This window comes from Manis javanica, chromosome 2, assembly GCF_040802235.1.
Source record: "Manis javanica isolate MJ-LG chromosome 2, MJ_LKY, whole genome shotgun sequence".
NCBI lineage: Eukaryota > Metazoa > Chordata > Mammalia > Pholidota > Manidae > Manis > Manis javanica.
In genome coordinates this window covers 124639221-124660343 of record NC_133157.1, presented here as the reverse complement: position 1 = coordinate 124660343, position 21123 = coordinate 124639221, and the positions used below count along the sequence as shown (strand labels likewise).

Here is a 21123-nt window from a genome sequence, read left to right as displayed (position 1 = left end):
TTGGCAGGTGTAACTTTGAATGCATAAAACAGCAACTTTAATCTCAAGTTATGATTGACACCAAACAAAATTCAGACTATCTCATTGTTCTCCAAACCACAGTGAAGTGTGTGTGCATCGGTGGTGTTGAATGTGTGTGTGTGTGTGCTGTTCAGTGTAAGAAAAGGGTTTGAAAAGTTCAGCTGCAGACACTAATGAATTTGGCATCCTTCAAGCTGTGTCTCATAAGGAGCAATTTTAATGACAGGTCCATGACATACACTCTAAGGGAATGTGACAGTAGCTCAGTTGGGAAGACTCCTGCTGCAGAGACCTGCTTTCGGTATTGCCCTAGGGAGAGCAAGCTGCATAGACCAAGGTAAGAGCTTCAGATGCGGCATCACAGCATCATTTCAACAACAAAAATAATCCATAGGTCAAGGTGACCATAAACTGCCCACATCAGATTAGATCATTATGCAGAGAGAAGGATGAGTAGGAAAGTTTTACCTCCCAGTAACTTTGTCTCCTTGATTTCTAGAGGGAAGGAGGTTGTTTTGTGAATCTCCCTAATAATATACCTGGCTGCACACCGGCTCTGTAGCTTTTATTACCAGAGGCCCCCAAAGGTTAGTGAGAGTTAGGAGAAGAAGGAAATGCTCTTTGAAGATTTCTGGAATCACATGGGAACTCTGTGGCCTTTTGAACCTTTGATCAAAAGAAAATAAAAGGCAGATAACTTTTTATGATATGATCATGCAGGACCACATTATGCTTACACTTGCTTCCAGACTCATTTCCTTCATTTCCATCCCACACTCTCTATTAGTCTCTCCTTCCTAACACCTCTTGTGCCATGCCTCTCTCCACTGTGGCTCTTTGATCATTTGGTCATTTGTTTATTTATGATAGCATTCAACAAACATTTACTGAGCACCTACCATGTACCAGGCATCTTTGTAGGCATTGGAGGTATGGAAATTATCATCATGGTCCTTAGTTTCAAGTTACCAACCCTCTAATTGGGGCATAGAAAAGAAAACTAATTTACTAGTCAATTACTGCAATAAGGCTCCAGACAAATGATTCCACAATACAGCAGCTTGCAGCAATACACATTAATTCTTATGAGCCTGCAGGTCAACTGTAGTTTGGTAGGTCTAGGTTGGGAAGCTCTCATTCAGGCTGTGAGGCAGCTGTGCTTGGCTCTAGGCTGTGGATTGGGTTCAGATCTCCTCCACACGTGTTTGTTCTGAGGCCCAGAGGGAAGGGGCTGCAGATTGTCTGGGCATGCTTTCCTCACACAGGTCTTAGAGTGTAGAAACCCAAACAAAACCTCTCAAGCACATTTAATATAATGCCTGCTAACATTTTAACAGCTGAGGCAGGTTATATTGTCAAGCCAATGTCAATGGAGTGAGGAGACATCTTCCACCCACTCTAGTACACTACAAGGTCACATGATAAAGGGATGGCATGAAGAATTGGCAAGACAATCTAATGTACCACATGAATGATGTTAATAAAGTGTGATAAATGTCACAAGAGATGTATATCCAAGGTTTAGAGGAAGTACCAAGAAACCTCTCAGTCAAGGATATATCAGTCAGAGTTTAATCAGAGAAGCAGAAGGATAGTAATAGATGGTGGATGGATGAATGGATGGATGAACAGACAGATAGAAGATTGATGGATAGGTAGACAAATAGAAGATAGATGGACAAATGGATGGCAGATGGAAAGACAGATGATAAATGATGGAAGAGAGATAAATAAATTGATACACCCATGCACAGTTGTCGTATGGATTTGACATCACACAGCTGTGGCAGGGTTATGCAGTCTGTAAGGTCTTTTTGCATCTGATGCTGGAACTTGACATGCACAGGTACCATGCACATGGTAAAGGGAAAATGGAGGTATGGTGGGGAAGACCGAGGAGAGGTTAGAACCACAGACAGTGAACGTTTGTGTGGATAGATTGAAACACATGTCAGCTCCGGTTGCCTCTGCCTTGGGAAACTTGGTGTTAGGAGTCAGCACATGCACTAGCCCAGAGGCCAGGCAGCATCAGGGAGCAGCAGAGCAGGGCAGGCAAGTCAGGAGGCGAGTCAGCACACCAGGGACAGTGTGTGTGAGCCGTGGGATGACTGTTGCTCCCCTCCTATCCTTCACATCTCCCAGAACCCCTCCATGTGGCTCGCCTTAACCGAACACACTAAAAAGAATAAAAGTGAGATCCAGGCACTGTAGTTCAGCCTAGCTGAATTGACACATTACAGAGCCATCACAAGGGAAATCTAATTTAGCTATGAGAAAGAATACATTAGGAAATGCTGTCAGGGAAAGTCATATCTGAACTGAACCTTTAAGGGTGGGCAGGAGTTAACCAGGAAGGAAGAATGGCAATTTAGGCAGGCATGGAACATGAGAACGGTAAGCTCAAGAGCCAAAGCCTCCAGTAACACAACCGTAGTCACAGCTGAATTTATTTAACTGCAGCAAAGGAGAAGGTGCACCCAGGGTATGATGGGGCATCTTAGGAAAAGGGAGTTGGAAGTGGCTTAGTATAGAAATAGGGCTTGTGCACAGGCCATAGAGGATTTAAGGAAGTAGAAGTCTGGACTGAGTATTTTCAAGAAGTGTTGGGTGGTGTTTGGATGGAATTTTGCCCCCCCAATCCCTGTGTTCACCTGCAACCAACTCCATATACGAACATCCCGACTGCCACCATCTCAGAACGTGACTGCATTTGAAGACTGGGCCTTAAAGGAGGTAATCAGGTTGATGAGGTCCTAAGGGTCTGATCCAAAAGAGCTGGTGTCCTTCTAAGAAGAGGAAGAGACACTGCGGGTGTACATGCAGAGAGTAGAGGTCATGTGAGGGCACAGAGAGGTGGCTGTCCACAAGCCACCGTGGGAGGCCTCAGGAGAAACCAAATCTGCAGGTACCTTGGTCTTAGACTTCCAGCCTCCAGAACTGTGAGAAAATGGGTTTGTGTTCTTTAAGCTACCCCATCTGTGGTATTTTGTTGCAGCAACACAAGCAGACTAATACAGGTATCTTATCTTGGTAGTTCTGAACTAGAGTGCCTGAAATTATCACAGAGCTAGTCATCTTTGGTAAAGAAGCAGTTGAAAGAGAGGATACTTCTTTGTGTGTAGTTTTGTTTTTGGTGTTCGAATAAAACTTTATTTGCAAAAACATGGTGATCCCCCACCTCTAAGGGATCAATGTCTGTTCTCTGCAGTAGGGATATATATAAGTCATATTTCTTTTCCTGCTTTGGGTGCATGCCACATTATGATTTTATGGATGAAAAATCCATGACTTATGTGTAGTTCAAAGATACCAGATGTTTAGTCATCCTTATCTTCATTCCTTTTATTTTTTATTTTTTTATTTTGGTATCATTAATATAAAATCACATGGGCAGCATTGTGGTTACTAGATTCCCCCCATTATCAAGTCTCCCCCACATACCCCATTGTAGTCACTGTCCATCAGTGTAGTATGATGCTATAGAGTCACTACTTGTCTTCTCTGTGCTATACTGCCTTCCTCGTACCCTCCCCTACATTATGTGTGATAATCATAATGCCCCTTATTTCCCTTCTTCCTCCCTTCCCACCCACCCTCCCCAGTCCCTTTCCCTTTGGTAACTGTTAGTCCATTCCTGGGTGCTATGAGTCTGCTGCTGACTTTGTTGCTTCAGTTTTTGCTTTGTTCTTATGCTCCACAGATGAGTGAAATCAATGTTGGCCATCCTAACTGGTATGAAGTGATATCTCATTGTGGTTTTAATTTGCATTTCCCTGATTATTAGCAATGTGGAGCATCTTTTCATTTGCCTGTTGGCCATCTGAATTTCTTCTTTGGAGAAGTGTCTGTTCATATCCTCCACCCATTTTTTAATAGGGTTATGTGCTTTTTGGGTGTTGAGGTGTGTGAGTTCTTTATGTATTTTGGATGTTAACCCTTGTTGGATATGTCATTTACAAATACATTCTCCCATATACTGTGGAATGCCTTTTTGTTCTGCTGATGTGTGTGTGTGGTTGTAATGTCTTTGTCTTTCTCTTATTTCACATGGCCTCAAAGTCTGATGATTTCTGTATTCTGTGAGTGTTGTTTATGTTTTGTGGGAACATCATGGCCTACCTGTCAGCTGCCAGCTGCCGGAGCTGTTTTACACTTTCTCACTTGCATATGCGGAGAGGAGTCTCACCCACTGATCCACAGGTTATGTTGAATCTCCGGTGCTTAATATGTTGAATCCAGATTCCTTTGCCCCTTTTATAAGATGCACAGTCTGGCCTCACTCATCCTAGTTTCTGTTGTTCTCCACATGTGTCACTATCAGCCTGTCTATCCACTGTCCCCACACAAATAACCCTCAGATTGCCCCCCCCCCCTGCTTGGGTGTCCTCACACTTTCCTTCCATGTGCTCCCCAGAACCAACATGCCCTCCAAATTCCCTTAAGGAAGGACTCTCAGATTACTGTAGCCAACTCTCACCATCTCTCCTTCCTTGGAGCTCTCATGGCTCATAAAATATTACTTTAGACACTGTATTATCCTGTTTCAAATAGGTAAGTCATGTATTCTAGCATGATTAGAATACAGCCTTGAGGCAGAGGCCATGTCTAGTACCTCTTCTGAATTCAGTTTTAGGCAACTAACATTGAGCTCCTCAGAAACAAAAGGTGTGGTCGATTGGTTTCATCACAGCTTTGTTTTGTTTTTTAACCTGGGACCACATTATGACATCTTTGTATTTCCTTTGCTGCTGAGACGATATCCTCAGCTTATTCATGTATTCAGCCAGCCAGCCAGCAAGTATTTTTGAACGCCTATTTTTGTGCTCAGCACTTATGTTTAAGCCATGTCCCAAAGGATGTGCAGAAATAAACCTGGTGAGGGGGTGGAATCTTTGGAGAGTTCAGCACATACAGGAAACAGTGTGAACAAAAGTTCAGAGGCAAGAGAAGTCATTTGTTTGAGGACCTGAAGGAAGTTCCTAGTGCAAAGAGCAGCCCAGTGTGCCCGCTGAGAAAACCCTCAAGTCAAGTAGGTGGTTTGGGTAGGACTGTAGCCATAGATGTAGCCTGATCTTCATCTTCTGCTCAGGGGGACCCCTGATAGGGTCTAAGCAGAACACAGCTATGGCCATATTTCCACAGTAGAGACATAACTGCCGAAATGTGTGTAACATGGGTCAGGAGCAGCGAAACCAGAGATGCAGAGACCCCTTATGAACTGCGGTGGCTGGAATTAGAATGGTGCAAATGGAGAAGTGTGAGTAGATTCCAGAGAAAGTTCTGTTCAACTAACTCTCATTGTCTCTTGGGCAATTTTTACTTCCAAGCATTCTAATTCCTACAAATTTATATTCATCAAATCACACTTTGGTTTATAGAATTGTAAACAGACACAAGGTATATTGATCAGGTAGCTGAACACTCACAGCTATTTTTCTCTAAGCATGTGATGCTAAGACGTTTAGTGCAACTGACCCAAAATATCATACAGGTCTAGAGTTAAATTCTTTATAACTTTGGAGATCCTTATCTGGAAAAATTCACAGACACCTTCAGAAATGACTTTTGCTATTGCTTTTTTGATCTCTTGGATCCAACCAGCCTCTTGGAAGCATCTGAGCTTGTTGCACACCGCTGCTCTCCTGTCCTGCAGGATGGAACACTGCCCAGCCCCCACCTCCTTGTGGTTTTAGTTATGCATTAAAGGAGCCGGTGAAGGACAAGAGGCTACGTTTGCTTCTATCTCAGGAATCAGGGCAGACAGCTGAGTCAGGCCAGAGCAAGCAAGGATTTCATCTGGGGCCTCTCATATCATCCCCCACCCCTACCCATCCTCCCCTTTCTGCAATAATGCACATATGGACATAGCCTGCTTCCTTTTCTGACTACGCTGCTTTCTAGACTGATCACCCTGATTCCTGAAACTTTGGAACATGCCTGCCTCTTATTTGTACTGCCCTGCTTTTTTACTTAGTGTCCAAACAAACCGTTCATGCTCTCATGCACAGAAGTCACTCAGAGCCTCACATGCTCGTGTCAGTTCCCTCTGCAGGCAGCGTAAGCCCTTTGCCGATGAGTCTGGCCCCTTTCGCTGGAGCCTCCCTTTGCCTCCTCCTCAGGTCTGCTCGGTGCTCACCCTGGGGCCGCACCAGGCTAATTGCCAGACCTCCCCAGCTCTGACTGCCTTCTCCACACGAGACCGCCTGCTGTATGCCCATCACCGAGGCTCGGTCCTCTTCCCTGTTCACCCATTTGGTCTCTGATTCCCGTCTCAGTGATCTTGTCATTCACCAATGACCATGTCAAAGACAGAAATCATCTTCAACTCCTCTCTCTTCTCCATTCCACCATCCAGTTGCCCAAATGATGATCGTCCACTAAGATACCATTTATCCCCTTCCTGCCCCCTAGAGGGCTATGCCTAGACAGTGTGGATGGGCAAAAAGGCCAAGCCTGACTCCCAGCTCTGCCACTTGCTGGATCCATCGGCTCAGCCATTCTCTGTTGCCAAGGCCCCCAGCGTCCTCATTTGTGTGGTATGCATGATAATGTCCATTTACTAGAGTGTACTGATAATTGAGTGATTTCATCTTATGTGGACTGTCTCAAATAAGCCTGACAAATAGGTTCTCAGATAGAGGAAACTACTTCGCAGGCTGCATCATCTCTTACGTGTCCAGTGGCCTCACCACCTTGCTCGCTGACTCCAGACTTCTCTCAGTCCCTGGGTCATGCACCATGCTGAAGCCAGAGTAAACATTCGAGAGGCAGGGCTGCACTGACATTTTTCATGGCTTCCTAGTGCCAGTTTTTAGTATGGGATGCAATATCCTTCCTCCCTCAGCCCCAGGGTGCCACTTTCTGCCTCATGTCCATTATCCCTTTTGCCTCTAGGAGCTTTCCTTTGAAGATCAAGACTTAATCATGTTCTTAGAACATTTACCACATATGTTGTAATAATACACACACATATATATATATATATATACAGAAATAGAGAAATCAGACTAATGTTTAATGTCTACCCTTGCAGTATAAAACAAAATCAAATTAATGCACTTTTGTAAGTGAGGATACATCTCATTAGGAACTAACTTAAAGAAATGTGTGTAGCATTTAATAGCTTTTTCCATTTTGTTTTGTTCTTAATAGTAGGCAGAGATGGAACTAATCAAATAATGTGCTGTAGATCCTCAGGGACCCCAGTAAGGTGAGAGGAAGCAGTGCAGAACTCCACTGAGAGAAAGGGAGTAACCCACCGACTTTTGGAGCTATGGCACAGTTCACTAAAGAGTTAAATACGTGGAGCAGATCTGCACCTGCAAACGAATGAAGCAAAATCAGATTGACCTGTGATTCTTGTTCCTTGCCCATAAGGACACGTGCTTTTTCTCAAGACATCACAAAAATCATGCTCCAGTTCATAGTGCCCCTTATTCTGAAACTTTTGGTTACCTATTTCATCTTCAATGTCCATCCTACCTGCCTGCAATTCATCATCTCCCAAACTTGAGTGTTATGGAAAGTAAGAAGGGAAATGTATCCATTTACCACTTTATTTTTTATGCTCCCATATAAATGATGCTTTAGAGTCAAAAATACTATTTAAACAAGAAACTTATCATTCTATCTCAATGAATCTATCAAGTCCTTAACATCAGGAACAGGACCTTTCTAATCTCTCTGTCCATTAGAGGTTCTAGTCTAATGGCTGCTGATAGTTGAGTGTGGTAAGTATTTCACAAATTGTGTTAAATGGCAGTAAACCACTGAGATTAGGTCCCTTAACGAGAAGAATGCTTCACGGAGAAATCCAGCCATTGAACAAATGCTTATTAAGTATCTGCCATATGCTGCACATTGTTCTAATGTGGTGATAAAGGAGGAAGTTCCCACTTTCATGCAACTCAGGTTCAGATGTGAGAAACAGATAATAAACAAGTAAATAAGTAGATCATTTAATTTCAGAGAGTGATATATAAAGAAATGTCACATTTAAAGTACCTGTGTATTCTGAAATTCTATAGCTGCGAATGTGTTATAATTTTCCAAAACCATTTTTCCCAGACCATCTGGGTTTCCCTTTCTTCACTGCATATAATTACGTGAATTCCCGTCTTGGTCTCACTACCGCATAAGGAAGACTTGCCTGCTCCACTCTTGGCCTTCATTACACTGGGCTCTTTACTTCCTAGTAGGGTCAAAACCACTAAGAAGTAGAGGTCCGCAAATGCACCAAACTATACATGTCCATTGAGGACTCATGGGTACTGGCCAGGTCACAGAAGCTCTCTGACATGGCAGGGAGAACAGGCAGGAAGATGGCTGTGTGTGCATGGGTCTGCTTAAGAATAACAATAATAAACTTGGTCCATTTTCCATGTAAATGGTAATGCTTAACTTATATACATTCACCTGCGGCCCTCTCAATATTCCCCATTTGCCCAGAAATAGCCCTTGGGCAAAATTTAGGCCAAAATTTACCACTCAATTGTGAACATGTTATTTTTATTTGCTGGGTAATGAGTGACTTTATCAACAAGGCTATGTATAATAGTCTGTTTTCATGGGAAATCCTGTGCTTTCTTCTCTTTGTCTTCAATGGGCCTCTCCTTACCTGCACAGAAATAGTTCTCCAAACCCACTTAGGGTAACTGTTTCTATGGCCCTTTTCCTTTGTAGCAAGAAATATTAGTACTCTTTGTCATAATACCTCTTAAATTCGTGTAGTGCATATTTCCAAGTGGCTTCTTAGAGCTACAAAGACTATTGTTAATTATTTACACCTACTTATTGGTAAATATGACACTTTATAATTTTAAGGGGATTTACAATTATTCTTGCTAATTAGTCATCCCATGCCTGACTCTTCCAAGCAAACATCTCCGTTTAAAAAAAGAGGGAGTAGTCCCACGGCTTGTAGAAGGAATGTCTGTCTGGGACTTAGGGTTTGTTACTGGGATAGTGGCCTCCTGCTTCTAAAGCATGACTTGGAGGTAAGTATTGTGTGCTTGTGCTCCAGTGCAAGGAACTCAGGCTACTTTGATGTTCATATTACCATAAAACCCTTTCTTTCCTCACTACTGAGGCTTCACTTGAAGCCAACTATCAGTGTTATGTTTCAGGTAATGATTTGGGAGTGCTACATCCTTTTAGCTTTGGAAGGTTTTCCCCTTAAGGCAAGAGGGAGACCTGGGTGGGGTCTGGCAAAGCATGATTTCTCATGTCCCAGTCATTCCAGCGCCTTCCGTAGTGCCACTCTGCGCTCACAAGTCCCTGTATGCAGATGTCACCACTTTGTCCCCATTTTGCCCCTAAAAAATTCCTTCCTCTGAGGCTGACAAAGCTGGTCAGAGAAACTGTGGGCCTCCTGCTCTATACCACCTCTGGATAGAAATCACCCACTCACACACAGACCCACTAGCTTTATTAAGCACCTGCTAGGTATCACACAGCAGGTGTGCTAGAAATCCACTTCTTGGAAAAAGTGGATTAAAAAGACCTTATATTTACTTTCTGAATTCTGTACTTTCCAGCTTTCATAACAATATGGAATGTATCTTACTTAAACCTGGCAGAAATTCTGTGGTATCTGCTGTGTTCTGAATGTTTGTGTCCACCCCCAAAATTCATATGTTCAATTCCCAATGCCCTGTGTGATGGTATGAGAATGGTGGGGTCTTTGGGAGGTGATTAAGTCATGGGGGTAGAGCCTTCATAATTGGATTAGTGCCTGTATAAGGAGACCCCAGAGAGCTCCCTTGCCCCTTCTACCAGGTGAGGACATAGTACAAAGTTGCCAGCTATAAGCCAGAAAGAGGGCCCTCACTAGAACATGACCATGCTGGCATCTTGGTCTTGGACTTTCCTACCTCCAGACTGTAAGAAATAAATATCTGTCATTTATAAACCACCCACCTGTGGTATTTAGTTATAGCAGCCTGCATGGACTAAGACAGTATCTGAAACTAGCTACTAAATAGACTTAACATCCTCAGTGCCTCCACATTCCAAGATTGTTCTTTTAGGATGGGAATCTGGGAGGCAGGCTAGATTTTTGTAGTGTCCCATCCTTCATCAAAGAAGGAATCTGTACTTCCTGGTCCTACATATCTAGTACTTTATACTATACACTTTCATTGAAATGATATTTTCTATTATTTTGTAATGTTAATGTCAGAATGAAAAGAGAAGGCATAGGAGGCAGAAAAAAGTTGGAATCATTAATGCTTCATTTAGGAATTTAGCTTTTTGTTCTATAAATTACCTATAACATAAATGCACATCTACTGAATGGGAGAAAATATTTATAAATCACATATCTGTTAATATCTAAAATATATAAAGAACTCATACAACTCATTAGCAATAAAGTAATCTGATTAAAAAATGGGCAGAGAATCTGAATAGACATTTCTCAAAAGAATTCATGCAGATGGCTAATAGACACATGAAAAGATACTCAACATTACCAACCATCAGGGAAATGCAAATCAAAACCACAATGAGCGACCACCTCACACCTGTTAGAATGATTATTACCCAAAGACAAGAAATAACAGTGTTGATGAGGATGTGCAGAAAAGGGAGCCCCTGTGGACTGTTGGAATGTAAGTCAGTGCAGCCACTATGGAAAGCAGTATGGAGCCTCCTCAAAAAATTAAAAATAGAATGACCATATGATCCAACAATGGATAAAGAGGAGAGTGTGTGTCTGTGTGTGTGTGTGTGTGTGTGTGTGTGTGGTGGGTGGAGTACTATTCAGCCATCAGAAATAATGAAACCTTGCCATTTGCAGTAACATGGATGGATCTCAAGGAATTATGCTAAATGACATAACTCAGAGAAAGACAAAAACCATATGATCTCATTTGTATGTGGAATCTTAAAAAAAAAACAAGCTCATGGATACAAAAAAAAAAGGCAAAACAGATTGGTAATTGCCAGAGGGTGGGGATGGAGGAGGTGAGTGAAATGGGTGAAGGGGTTCAGTAAGTACAAACTTCCAGTTATAAAATAAATAAATCATGCAGATATAATGCACAGCACATCATCTATAGTCAACAATACTGTATTATGTATTTGAAAGTTGCTAAGAGAATAAACTTAAAAGTTCTCATCACACACAAAAATTTTGTGACTCTGTATGGTGACAGATGGTAACTCGACTTATTGTGGTGGTCATTTCACAATATGTGCAAATATCAAATCATAATTTGTACACCAGAAACTAATAACATATATGTCAATTATACCTCAATAAAAGTTTTTTTAATTAAGAAAATGTGTGAAACTTTGAGCAGCATATCTTTCTCTAGTAGACAAAACCATGGCTGATGCCAGTCCACTATTCCCACTTTTTATTGATATTTGTACTGACAAAACACACCCAATTTCATTACAAGCTCTTCAGGTGCTTTAAAACAAATTAGCATTTGTCATCCCTATTTAACTGCTGGGGCAAAGAGCCACAGCAAGGTTAAGTAACTTCTGCCTCAGCACTCACCACAAGTCACCAGGGGAATGGCTCAAACTCTCTCTCGCCAAAGTCTCTCTGATTCCAAGCTCATTTACATGTTTATCTTGCTTCCAAACAATACCTTAGATTTTCTATAATGTCTTTCTCTGGCAAGGTAATTCATTTTTAAATATTCACTCTGTAACTCATATGCTCTAATGAAAGAGGGGAATGTAAAAGGATGCTCATTTTAAGGACAGGGCTCTTGGCTCATTATTTGACCTTCATCAACTTATTCATCATGTCTTTTTATTGGAATGGTGGTGGCTACCAGTCACCATTGTTTATTGTCCTCAATTCAACTGATAAAGTAAGCAAGATTACTGTACAGAAGAGATTAGAGAATCTTTATCACCCTCCAGAACATTTCCATTTCCCTGTCTGAGCCAAAACCAAGTTCAGAGGCCAGAGATCTAGCAAGATATTGGGGTCCATTCCAGATCTTCAAGTAGGAGGGAAACAGAGCATGTCATTACTTTCCCCATACCACCATTACTCCCACAAGTGTTTTCACTCCAGATTATTACTGAGTTGCATGGCTGTGCTGGTGAAGAACAGGGAAAGTACCTGCAGTGAGGAAACCAGTATTCAGTGATCCAGATCAGAGCTGGGCTGTGTTCTGCCTTGTTCCATCCAAGCTGAGGGAATTCTTGGCTTCCTGTCAACACACATCTCCTGGAGAGATGTCTTAGTTTGCACTTTTGGACAACTATTCTGTCCAAAGCATTTTGTCTCTTGTATGTGTTTAACTTGCTGTTTTAGTTGGCTAATCTGCATGGAATTCTAAATCCAGTAAACACAGTACAATGCATATTTTCTTGGCTAACTGTATATGCTAAGCCCTGTGAGTATAATGGTATAGGGAAGCAGATTTGTCTTATTTTGGGAAAGAGTATCTAATTGGTCTTTTGAGGATGATGCTCCAGTGTAGATTAGAACTTCAATACAACCAGTCATTGCATCGCCTACCTCCTTCAGAAGTCCTGTTTCAGGTGAATTATGCTCAAATCTACAAGATCTCTGGTGTACACAGAGTTAAAATATGTCCTCCGCATCCATGACCCAGGGTGGGGCTAAGGTTCTTGACCTTGTCACTCTTCCTGAGGACAAGAAGCAAGGAACAGATGAATCCAGCTGTGAATTCAGTTCCCAGAAAAGAGAAGCAGAAATCTTTTTTAGCACACTGACCTATCTCAATCTGTTAGTCATCTGCAAGACTTGATGATAGTTAATAGCAAAAAGAAAATGTGAAACTGATTTTGCTATGAAATGTATAAGAAAAAGGTAAATGAGCTACTTATTTTTCTTTCCAATTTTTTAAGGTAATTAGGAGAACTAACACCAGCCAGGTTTGAGCGAATGCAAACAAGACCCCTATAGGCAGCACAGTGTATTAATGTAAAAATATGCCTAGACAACATAACTTGTCAGAGAGGATTATCTCTACTTAGAGAATCTGCAGGAGCCCCTTTGCTCCACCATTCAGAATTTGACTAGAGAAGAGAGTGGGGAAAGAGAGAGAGAGAGAGGGAGCGCATTAGTGAACAGCTACTGTGGCATTGATGTTTGAGCGTACTTCTGAACTGGCTTTTGTTGAGACTATCAGTGTATCAGTGTAGAAAGCATGCGCTGTCCCAAATCCGCTGTTACTATGAGAAATGAGGAGCTGCTTTTAAGGTATGTTGTGTCCTTTGTTTTTAATTTTTGCTTTGCTAGTTTCTAGAGCTGGCTGAAACAATAATCATGCTCTGAATCAAGTAGCTTGCCTTATCTTAGAAGAGAAAAAAAAGAATCTAGAGAGAGGAGGGGAAAGGAAATCGAGACCAAGAGATTGAGAGAAAGAGCAAGCAAGAGAAAGGAAAAGGACAGCTGTGTGCGAGTTATATTTGCACTAGTTGCCGTTTGAAAGCAAATCTGTGTTTGCTCACTGCTATTTGTGAGTGGCCAGTAGGTAATTTTAAAGGCTCTAAATCTGGCTCTTGGTTTGTCCTTTCCTTTGCAATATCTAAGCCTCTGTTATTATCATGTACTCTGCATGGAATAATCACCGAAAAAGGAGCTAAGGAGACTCCATATTAGACTTGCGTTCTAAATACCACTCTAATCTGGACTTAGCCTACCTAAATAGTCCTTCTGTGTTACCAGGTTTGGATCACTTTATCCTGTTTGCCAAAATGTGTACCTGTTTTATAAAGACCTCTATTCATGCATGGCGTCCTGGGTCCCTATGTAATGAAAGCAAATATTTGTTTCCTGCGTCTATGTTAGGGTTCCATCGCATACCAAGAATGAGCCACCACTGACCTTTTGGAAAGCAGAGAAAGAATTATGATAGAATTGGCATCCTGCTTTGAAAAATGTAGTCTTTTGTTTATTTGCTAGCAGACATTGTAGCACTGAATACATCTTTGGGTCTGACAATGGGACCGGGTGAACAATGGAGCTGTCAAACTAGCTTAATGCATGTCTGGGGCTTTTTTTTTTCTTTCTTTCTCAACACTCTTTTTATCTGCCTTAATCTTGTTTGTATAAACTATACAGAATGGAGAGCTTCTAGAACTGCTTGTTTGCGGTTTTGTGCTTTTTAAAAATTTATTATCTCCCGTTCATAGTGCTTTTTGCATTTTGCAGCTCTGTTGGTTGGATTAAGTTAGAGATTTATTGCTTACTTCTCTGTTAACTACAGAAGGAAATGTATTGATTGAGACTGCTTGTAATACCATTATCATTCTGGCAAATACCTTGTTATCAGACATGCCTCTACAGTGTTTAATACTTGGTTTAAAATTTGCCTGTTTGATGGACTTACGGACCATAGTATGAAAAGAAGTTAAGAGAAACATTCCCAGTGTTTAAGTAAACTGTAATTTCTTGCCTCTACCTTCTTTCTCACATCTAGGCAGATAAACAGTTTAGAAATTCAAGGGCAACAAATTCAAGTGGCAACTTTTGCCCTTATAATTTGGGTCACAAACTATTATATAGCCTATTAAGTTGTTGAGTAAAAGTCTCTATGGAATATATTGAATTTTGATATATGGTTATATGCTCATAAAATACATTTCTATGCAGGGCAAACATTCCTCATGTTTTCAAAGATCTTTCATTTTATAAGATAAGCAATGATCTCTAAGGTATAGACAGAGTTCAAAAAGAGAAAATGGGAAAATCTATTTCAAACTTCTCAAATATTGAAACCATTTTCTTCTCACATGAGATGTAAAAGAATTGGTCCTAGAATATTAAGTGGTAATTGATTTATGTGACAATCATCTTTGTAAGGTTGGTTTCCATAAAGAATATATCTTATCTAACATTTTCGGGATTTGCTTTAATAGCTGTTTGTGCCAGAGCAATATATACTGAAAAATATTAGTAAATTTATAGAGAAAAATTTTTTAAAAGAGAAGGGAAATAATTTTAAAGGGCAAAATGTTAAAAATATTTAGTTACAAATATTTCCTCTTGGATTTTATTATGGTTCAAATTAATGATGTTCTCAGTAAATAAGGAACAAGATGTATTCCTTATAAAAACAGTTATGAAACATTAACTATTTTTTAGACTTTGGACATGCCATTTCAGTTTCTTAAACTTTAGTTGAAATGCTGTGAAATATTTAAGAATTATTTAAATATTCAGAATTATTTAAATTAATGTAACAGGCTGAATAAATTGTCTTCTCAAGTGTAGATTTTCTACTGACAATGTATTCAGAGCCTGGGTGGACCCAAAATGTATCTGTAGTTTTATAATAATATTTTAAGAGTTATCCATTGTGATAGAGTTGATTTTAAATGCGTACTTATTATGTTCTCCTACTTCCAATGGGATCTGAATGGCTCGTTCTGTGGGGTATGTCGATAATTGCTTTTAGGATGAGCTCATAAAAGGTAATTGGCAAAGCTCTGAATCTGAAGCTGACCAACTGTTTCCAGCACTGTTACCTAGATTCTGCTTTCAGGGGAAATTTTTGTTCCAAAACAAAGGTTGCAAAGCCATGTTTGTGGTTAGGGAGAAAAGCAGCTTTCCATGCTCCCTAGCTGCTTGTCAGCAACTTGATGAAATAAAGAAATAACCAGGAAACCTCCCTGTCGAATTTTTTACTCTATTACAATAATTTACCTGTGGTCTGTTCACTTTAATTCCTGGGTCATCATAGTTAGGTCCAAGAACAAGGGAAATCCTTACTTTGTTTGTTTCTCCTGTGATTTGACCCATTATCAGCTTACAGAATTTGGACACTCCCATTCCAGTGGCCAACATACAGATAAATATCTAGTCCTTAGCCTGATGGAGAAAGGGTGAGATCTCCCAAAGCTGGCAAACTTGTCTCCATCTATTTCTGCAATAGTAATAAGATATGTGATCTGTATCCTGCCACCAAGCCTCTCTGTGTGATGCTCCCTCTGAATAGTGACCTAAACAAAAGTCAAAGCAAATTTTAATTCTGAGCTGAGACTTGCAGAAAAGAAACAGGAAAAGATTCAAACTGGGAAAATGGCTTCTTTCAACAGGGTAACGATGGCACCCCGTGTGCCTTCACACATGAGCCTGGGAGATGTCTCAGCAGTCCACAGATGAACCCTGAAACTTCAGTGTATTAATTTTCCGTTATTTGTTACAGTGAAACCTCACAGCTTTTTTTTTTCTTAATGTGAGTGTATGTCATTGCAAAATATCCCTTTTGGGCTGAGAACAAAAAGCATTTGATTAATATTCATATCTAGAAGTTTATAGCAAGTGGGGATTGTGCTCAAATACCTAGGAAGTCATTCAAAGAGTGACTTAATGCTAATTATTGTCATCAGGGGGGTGAGTTAGGTGAAAATGCAGCTCATGGTAAGTTCGTTGCTCACAGCCCTGGAAACACCTGGGTGGATGAAAAGAAAGGTTAAATCCAAAAGGAAGAGAGTTGTGTGGGAATGGTCATTGAAAGGGTCAGAATTTGTAGATGCAAAAACACCACTCTAATTTATTATAATTGCCATAGTGAGGAAATTAGCAATTTTCAACTGAGTTTCTTGCGTGGAGATTTCTGTAACAGTCATTAAGAGAATGCAGTTCGTTTAGCAGTATCTTCCACAGCCTTGTACCATTTATAGCCACCTCTCCGAGCAATAACAAGCACAGTCCATTCCATTGCAGTAATGCTTTGGATCAACTTTATTAGCCTTCACTGAATTTCTCTGTACATTTTGGTAATTCCTGCGGGAGTTGTTGAGGGGGGCAGATTTCTCCTTCCATAAAACTATTGATTGCTTCTCTAATGGTTATTGGCATTGGGAGTTTTTCTGAACTCATAGTGACTTTTATTCTGTAGGAAGGAGGAGACAGTGGTTTGGAGACGATTAAAATATGCAGCATTTTTACTTAACTGACATTGGAGAGAGGGAGTCAGAGGAAGGAAAGTGTATGTGAGGCTTTAATATTGTACCCCACTAAGAAGGGGAATGAAGTGTCCAGAGCTGAAACTCCCTTTGGATCACACGGCACCAATCTGCAGAGATTGCACTGAGATGGAAGTGAGACATACATGTAGGACTGTGTGAATATGTGTGTGCGTGTGTGTGTTTGAACTCAACTCAGAAACATGCTGGGTAACCCTGATGTGGAATGAGGCACACCTTGTTCTCAACCTCTGCCTCATGTCATTTTGTTAGGGAAGATCAAATACAGGTATGATTACCTTCCCTAGTGAGTTTTTCTCACTCTGACTGATCCCAACACATTTTCTTGTATGTCAAGACCACCACAGTTAACAGATATTGGCATCTGTGGGGAGAAGATGGCACAGGCCCAGAGTGGTATGTATGACCAAGGTAGCTTGAGCTGCCACCTCAGCCCACTCCAAGGTGACCCACCCAAGACTGCGACGAATCACCGGGGTTTATGAAGCAGGACTTGCTGACATGCCCCTACAGAAATATGAAAACTAGGATTTTCCTGTAAATTGTTCCTTTCAACAAACTTTGTTGTCTTGGTCAAGAAGAGCTTCAAGTTTGAAGTTATTATGCTGATAAACCCACAAGATCCATGGCATTTTAAATCCCTGTCTTGAGAGAGGCTGCAGCTGCAATTAGTAAAGCTGGGCATTGAAACTTATGGATGGCATTGCTAGCTTCAAGCTGCTGTGTAGACTGACCAAAATGGGCAGTTATGCCTTGTCCTGAGGCGGATCAGGTGTTTCTCAGCCATCCTGTAAAGCTGTGCATCTCAGAAACACAGGGTGCCTGTAAAGGCATCATCTCTACATGCTACATGCCTTCTCTTTGATATCTTGTCCGGGATGCCAGTGCTCCTGTGGGCTCTGTGAGATGGCTTACCTGTGCATTCAGAGATTTAGGAAGCATCTTTGGAAATGAAAACTCACTGACATGGGGGCAGATGGCTCAGATTCCTGGTAGCCACCATTAAAATTCATTTTGACCTTCTCTTTGGAAACTGACTTGATAAAAAGGGATGGAGACCTCATCCCAAGCCCCAGATGCCCGGTGTCTGCACTCCACAAACCATAGCCTTCCTCTTCCCTCTGGGGTTGGCTGCTGGCCTTAGAAGTACAAGTGCCAGTGAAAACTTTAATGCAACAAGAATGATAGGATTAGGACTGGCTTGCTCTTTTCCTTTCTACCTGCCAGCTCCAGGTTTAAACAAAGATGCAGGTCCTGGGGAGTCAGGAGTGACTGTACTGTAATTGGAAGTAAGGAATAAAATCAAAATGTAATTAATCTGCTCTGTGCCTGGCACTATGCTGGGTGGTTTCTTTTACCTTATATATGCAGCTGACACTTGAATAACATAGGTTTGAACTGCATGGGTCCACTTATACATGGATTTTTTCTAATAAATATATTAGAACATTTTTTGGAGATTTGCAACAATTTAAAAAAAACTCCCAGGGAAACCATGTAGCCTAGAAATACTGAAAAAAAGTTAAAGAAAAGTTATTATTTCATGAATTCATAAAATATATGTAGTTATATTTATAGTATATAAATATATATATATAATTTATATATATAAATATATATATAATATATGATTTACTACCATAAAATGAACAGTAGGCTATTAGTAGTTAAGTTTGGGGGAAGTATGCAGAATTTGACTGCACTGGGCAGGCAGGGCCCCTAACCCTCTCATTGTTCAAAACTCAACTGTAATTTAATCCTCACAGATATCCAAGAGTTAGTGGTAGTTATGTTATACCCATTTTAAAGATGAAAAACTGAGATCAAGAGAGGTAAAGTCACAGGTCCATAGACCCACAGCTTGGAGTGGAATGATTCTAACACAGGATTCATCCACACTCCTTCCCTGGCCAGCTTGACAGTATAAGTATCAAATATGTGACACTTACAGTCATGTCTCCCCCTGGTGCTGTATTTTCACTGAGGACCTTGATTTGTGTGTCTCTCATAGTTTTGCCACTGAGGAAGCCATACAACAAGAAAGGAAAGATGAAGAAGAAGAAGAAGAAGAGAAAGAAGTACAGCAGTCTTTCCTTTTGGGTTCTAACAACTCCCTCTGTATGCCCACTTGTTCACTTTGTTGTTCATGAGGCCTTTGCATTAAAGCATTCTCGACCTCACTATTCTCAGGCTTTAATCTGTATAATGGGAACAGATGTTAGAAGGACAGAGGCTTTTAAAGCATTATGAAATTGAAATGTGACTTTTCTTTTTATCTGTATAAAGGACCACAATATGTCCTACTGCATCATGACCAATCATTCAACTAATATATATTGTGTCCTCTTGATATAGGACAGCCTCAGCCATCAGGAAGGTCACAACAGGCATGGAGCAGAGAGGCAACAGGTGGTGTAAAGCAGAGGAGGGAATGCTGAATCAGGTCTTGAAGGATGGATGAGTGAGGAGGAGAGGGAAGGGTATCCTGAGAACTCTCTGGACTCATCGTTGCCATTAGCAGAATAAAATCCTCAGCTTCACCATCTTCTCCTTCAGATCCCAAAGTCATCCACATCCTTCCTCTGCTTTAACTTTGCCATGTTCCTGTGAAATAGGACAAATGGAGCTATGAACCTCCAGAGAGTATTGAGAGACTAAGGGATCAGGTAACAAAGGTTTCCTCAGCATAGAGATGAAACAAAGGTAACTCAGCATAGAGACGAAACAAGATCCAACATATTCCACCTAGCTTGGGGAGAAAGCTTCGTTTCCCATGAAGAGTTTAGGTAGTTCTATTAAGAGGAAGAAAGAAAAAAAAAGTTTTTTTTCCCTAATGAATTTCATGATTAGCATCGAAAGCAAATTTAAATAAAAAGTCATTTGGGATTTTCAAAAACCTCTCTTATAAGCTAAAAATGGCTAGAGATTTGAACCATATTATAGGGAAAAAATAAATTTCCTGTGCTCAAAACCTTAATGTATTTTCAACCTACATGTCACTTTAATAGCTTGGTTATATAATCTCTGAAATAATAATTAGGTTAATACATTGTACTTCTTATCTGAAGATCATGGTAGATTTTGTTTTTTCATCCATTATCCCTGCAAGGAAATGATAGCCACGCATATGCTGGTCTAGCTGATGAATCAGAAAATTAAATGATGCGTTCTCAGTGTCATTCAATTCTTTGACAGAATCAAATGTACAATCTAACAGGTTTGGTTCCTTAATCTTATCATCCTGTCACTCAGTTTGAAAGTCGCATTTACCTTAAAGAGTCTGATCTGCATGTACCCGATTGGTTGACTTCTGATCCCTATAACCACAAGCTCTTTCATGGGATCCATCATCATTGTGGGTAACGTACATCATGTGTTTTGTTTCACAGAAACCCAGACTTCTCCTTTCTTAATCCTCACTCTTCAAGATGGGTTTTTTCAGAGAAAGTTGAGACATTCAGGCACATGGGGCTGTCGTGCCTCCAGGTTCCCACTCAAGCGAGATTTTGACTGTTGTGGTCTGGCTCAGTCAGCCCCACCCTAAGGCTTAAAACTTGTATTTCCCATTCCTTCCCCCACACCTGTTGCTGTTTGCTCCCTGGACTTCATGTCATGCCTGCTCCTGTGTCCACCCAGCTGTTGCTGCTCAGCTGTTGTATTTTGTCAGGCAGCAGTCTATCCTTTTTCAGTTTTACAACATGTGACAGTAAGACGAGAACTTTGGCCAATTGGGGAAACACTTTGTGAGGGTTGAGGGGTGAAGGGCAGATTGCCAGGGAACTAAAAACCTCATTCAGAGAGGATAAATATTCCTGCCGCCAGGCTGGCACCAGATAAGGGTACCTGGTATAGTTGGACAAATCTTGGCATCCTCGAGGGGCCACAGGAGCATTCCTGCAGGGGCTTTCCCTGAGTGCCTTCGTGTGCAAAGTGCCATGCAACACAGGTATGCCTTCTCCTCCCCACCCTTCCTCCAGTCGTCTCCTTCTGAACCTTCACATCCTTGCTCACTTCATGGGATTCAGCTGTACATCCCCTACTCCTGACCCCTGGACATGTCTGGAAAGGAATCCCATGGCGGGCCCCAGAGACAGCTGTTCCTAGTTCAAAACCAGCCGGGGTCAAGGCAAGGCAGACTTGGTTTCTCCCATGGCCGCACCCCTTGCTTTGGTG

The 21123-nt window shown here is 41.1% G+C and overlaps 1 protein-coding gene across 8 annotated transcripts in view; it reads left to right on the top strand.

The window, feature by feature from the left end:
• The window catches only part of CELF2 (CUGBP Elav-like family member 2), a 735687-nt gene that overhangs the window by 434407 nt on the left and 280157 nt on the right, over nucleotides 1-21123 (top strand). The window contains exon 1 of one of the 8 annotated variants that reach the window (XM_037001242.2): nucleotides 13037-13216. The exons of 6 other annotated variants lie outside the window; for them this stretch is intronic. In XM_037001242.2, the coding sequence (XP_036857137.2) occupies nucleotides 13164-13216 (53 nt within the window). In that variant the 5' untranslated portion in view covers nucleotides 13037-13163. Of the gene's footprint in view, nucleotides 1-13036; nucleotides 13217-21123 lie in introns of those variants that run through there. One more of the 8 variants, XM_073229342.1, reaches the window with a different exon arrangement.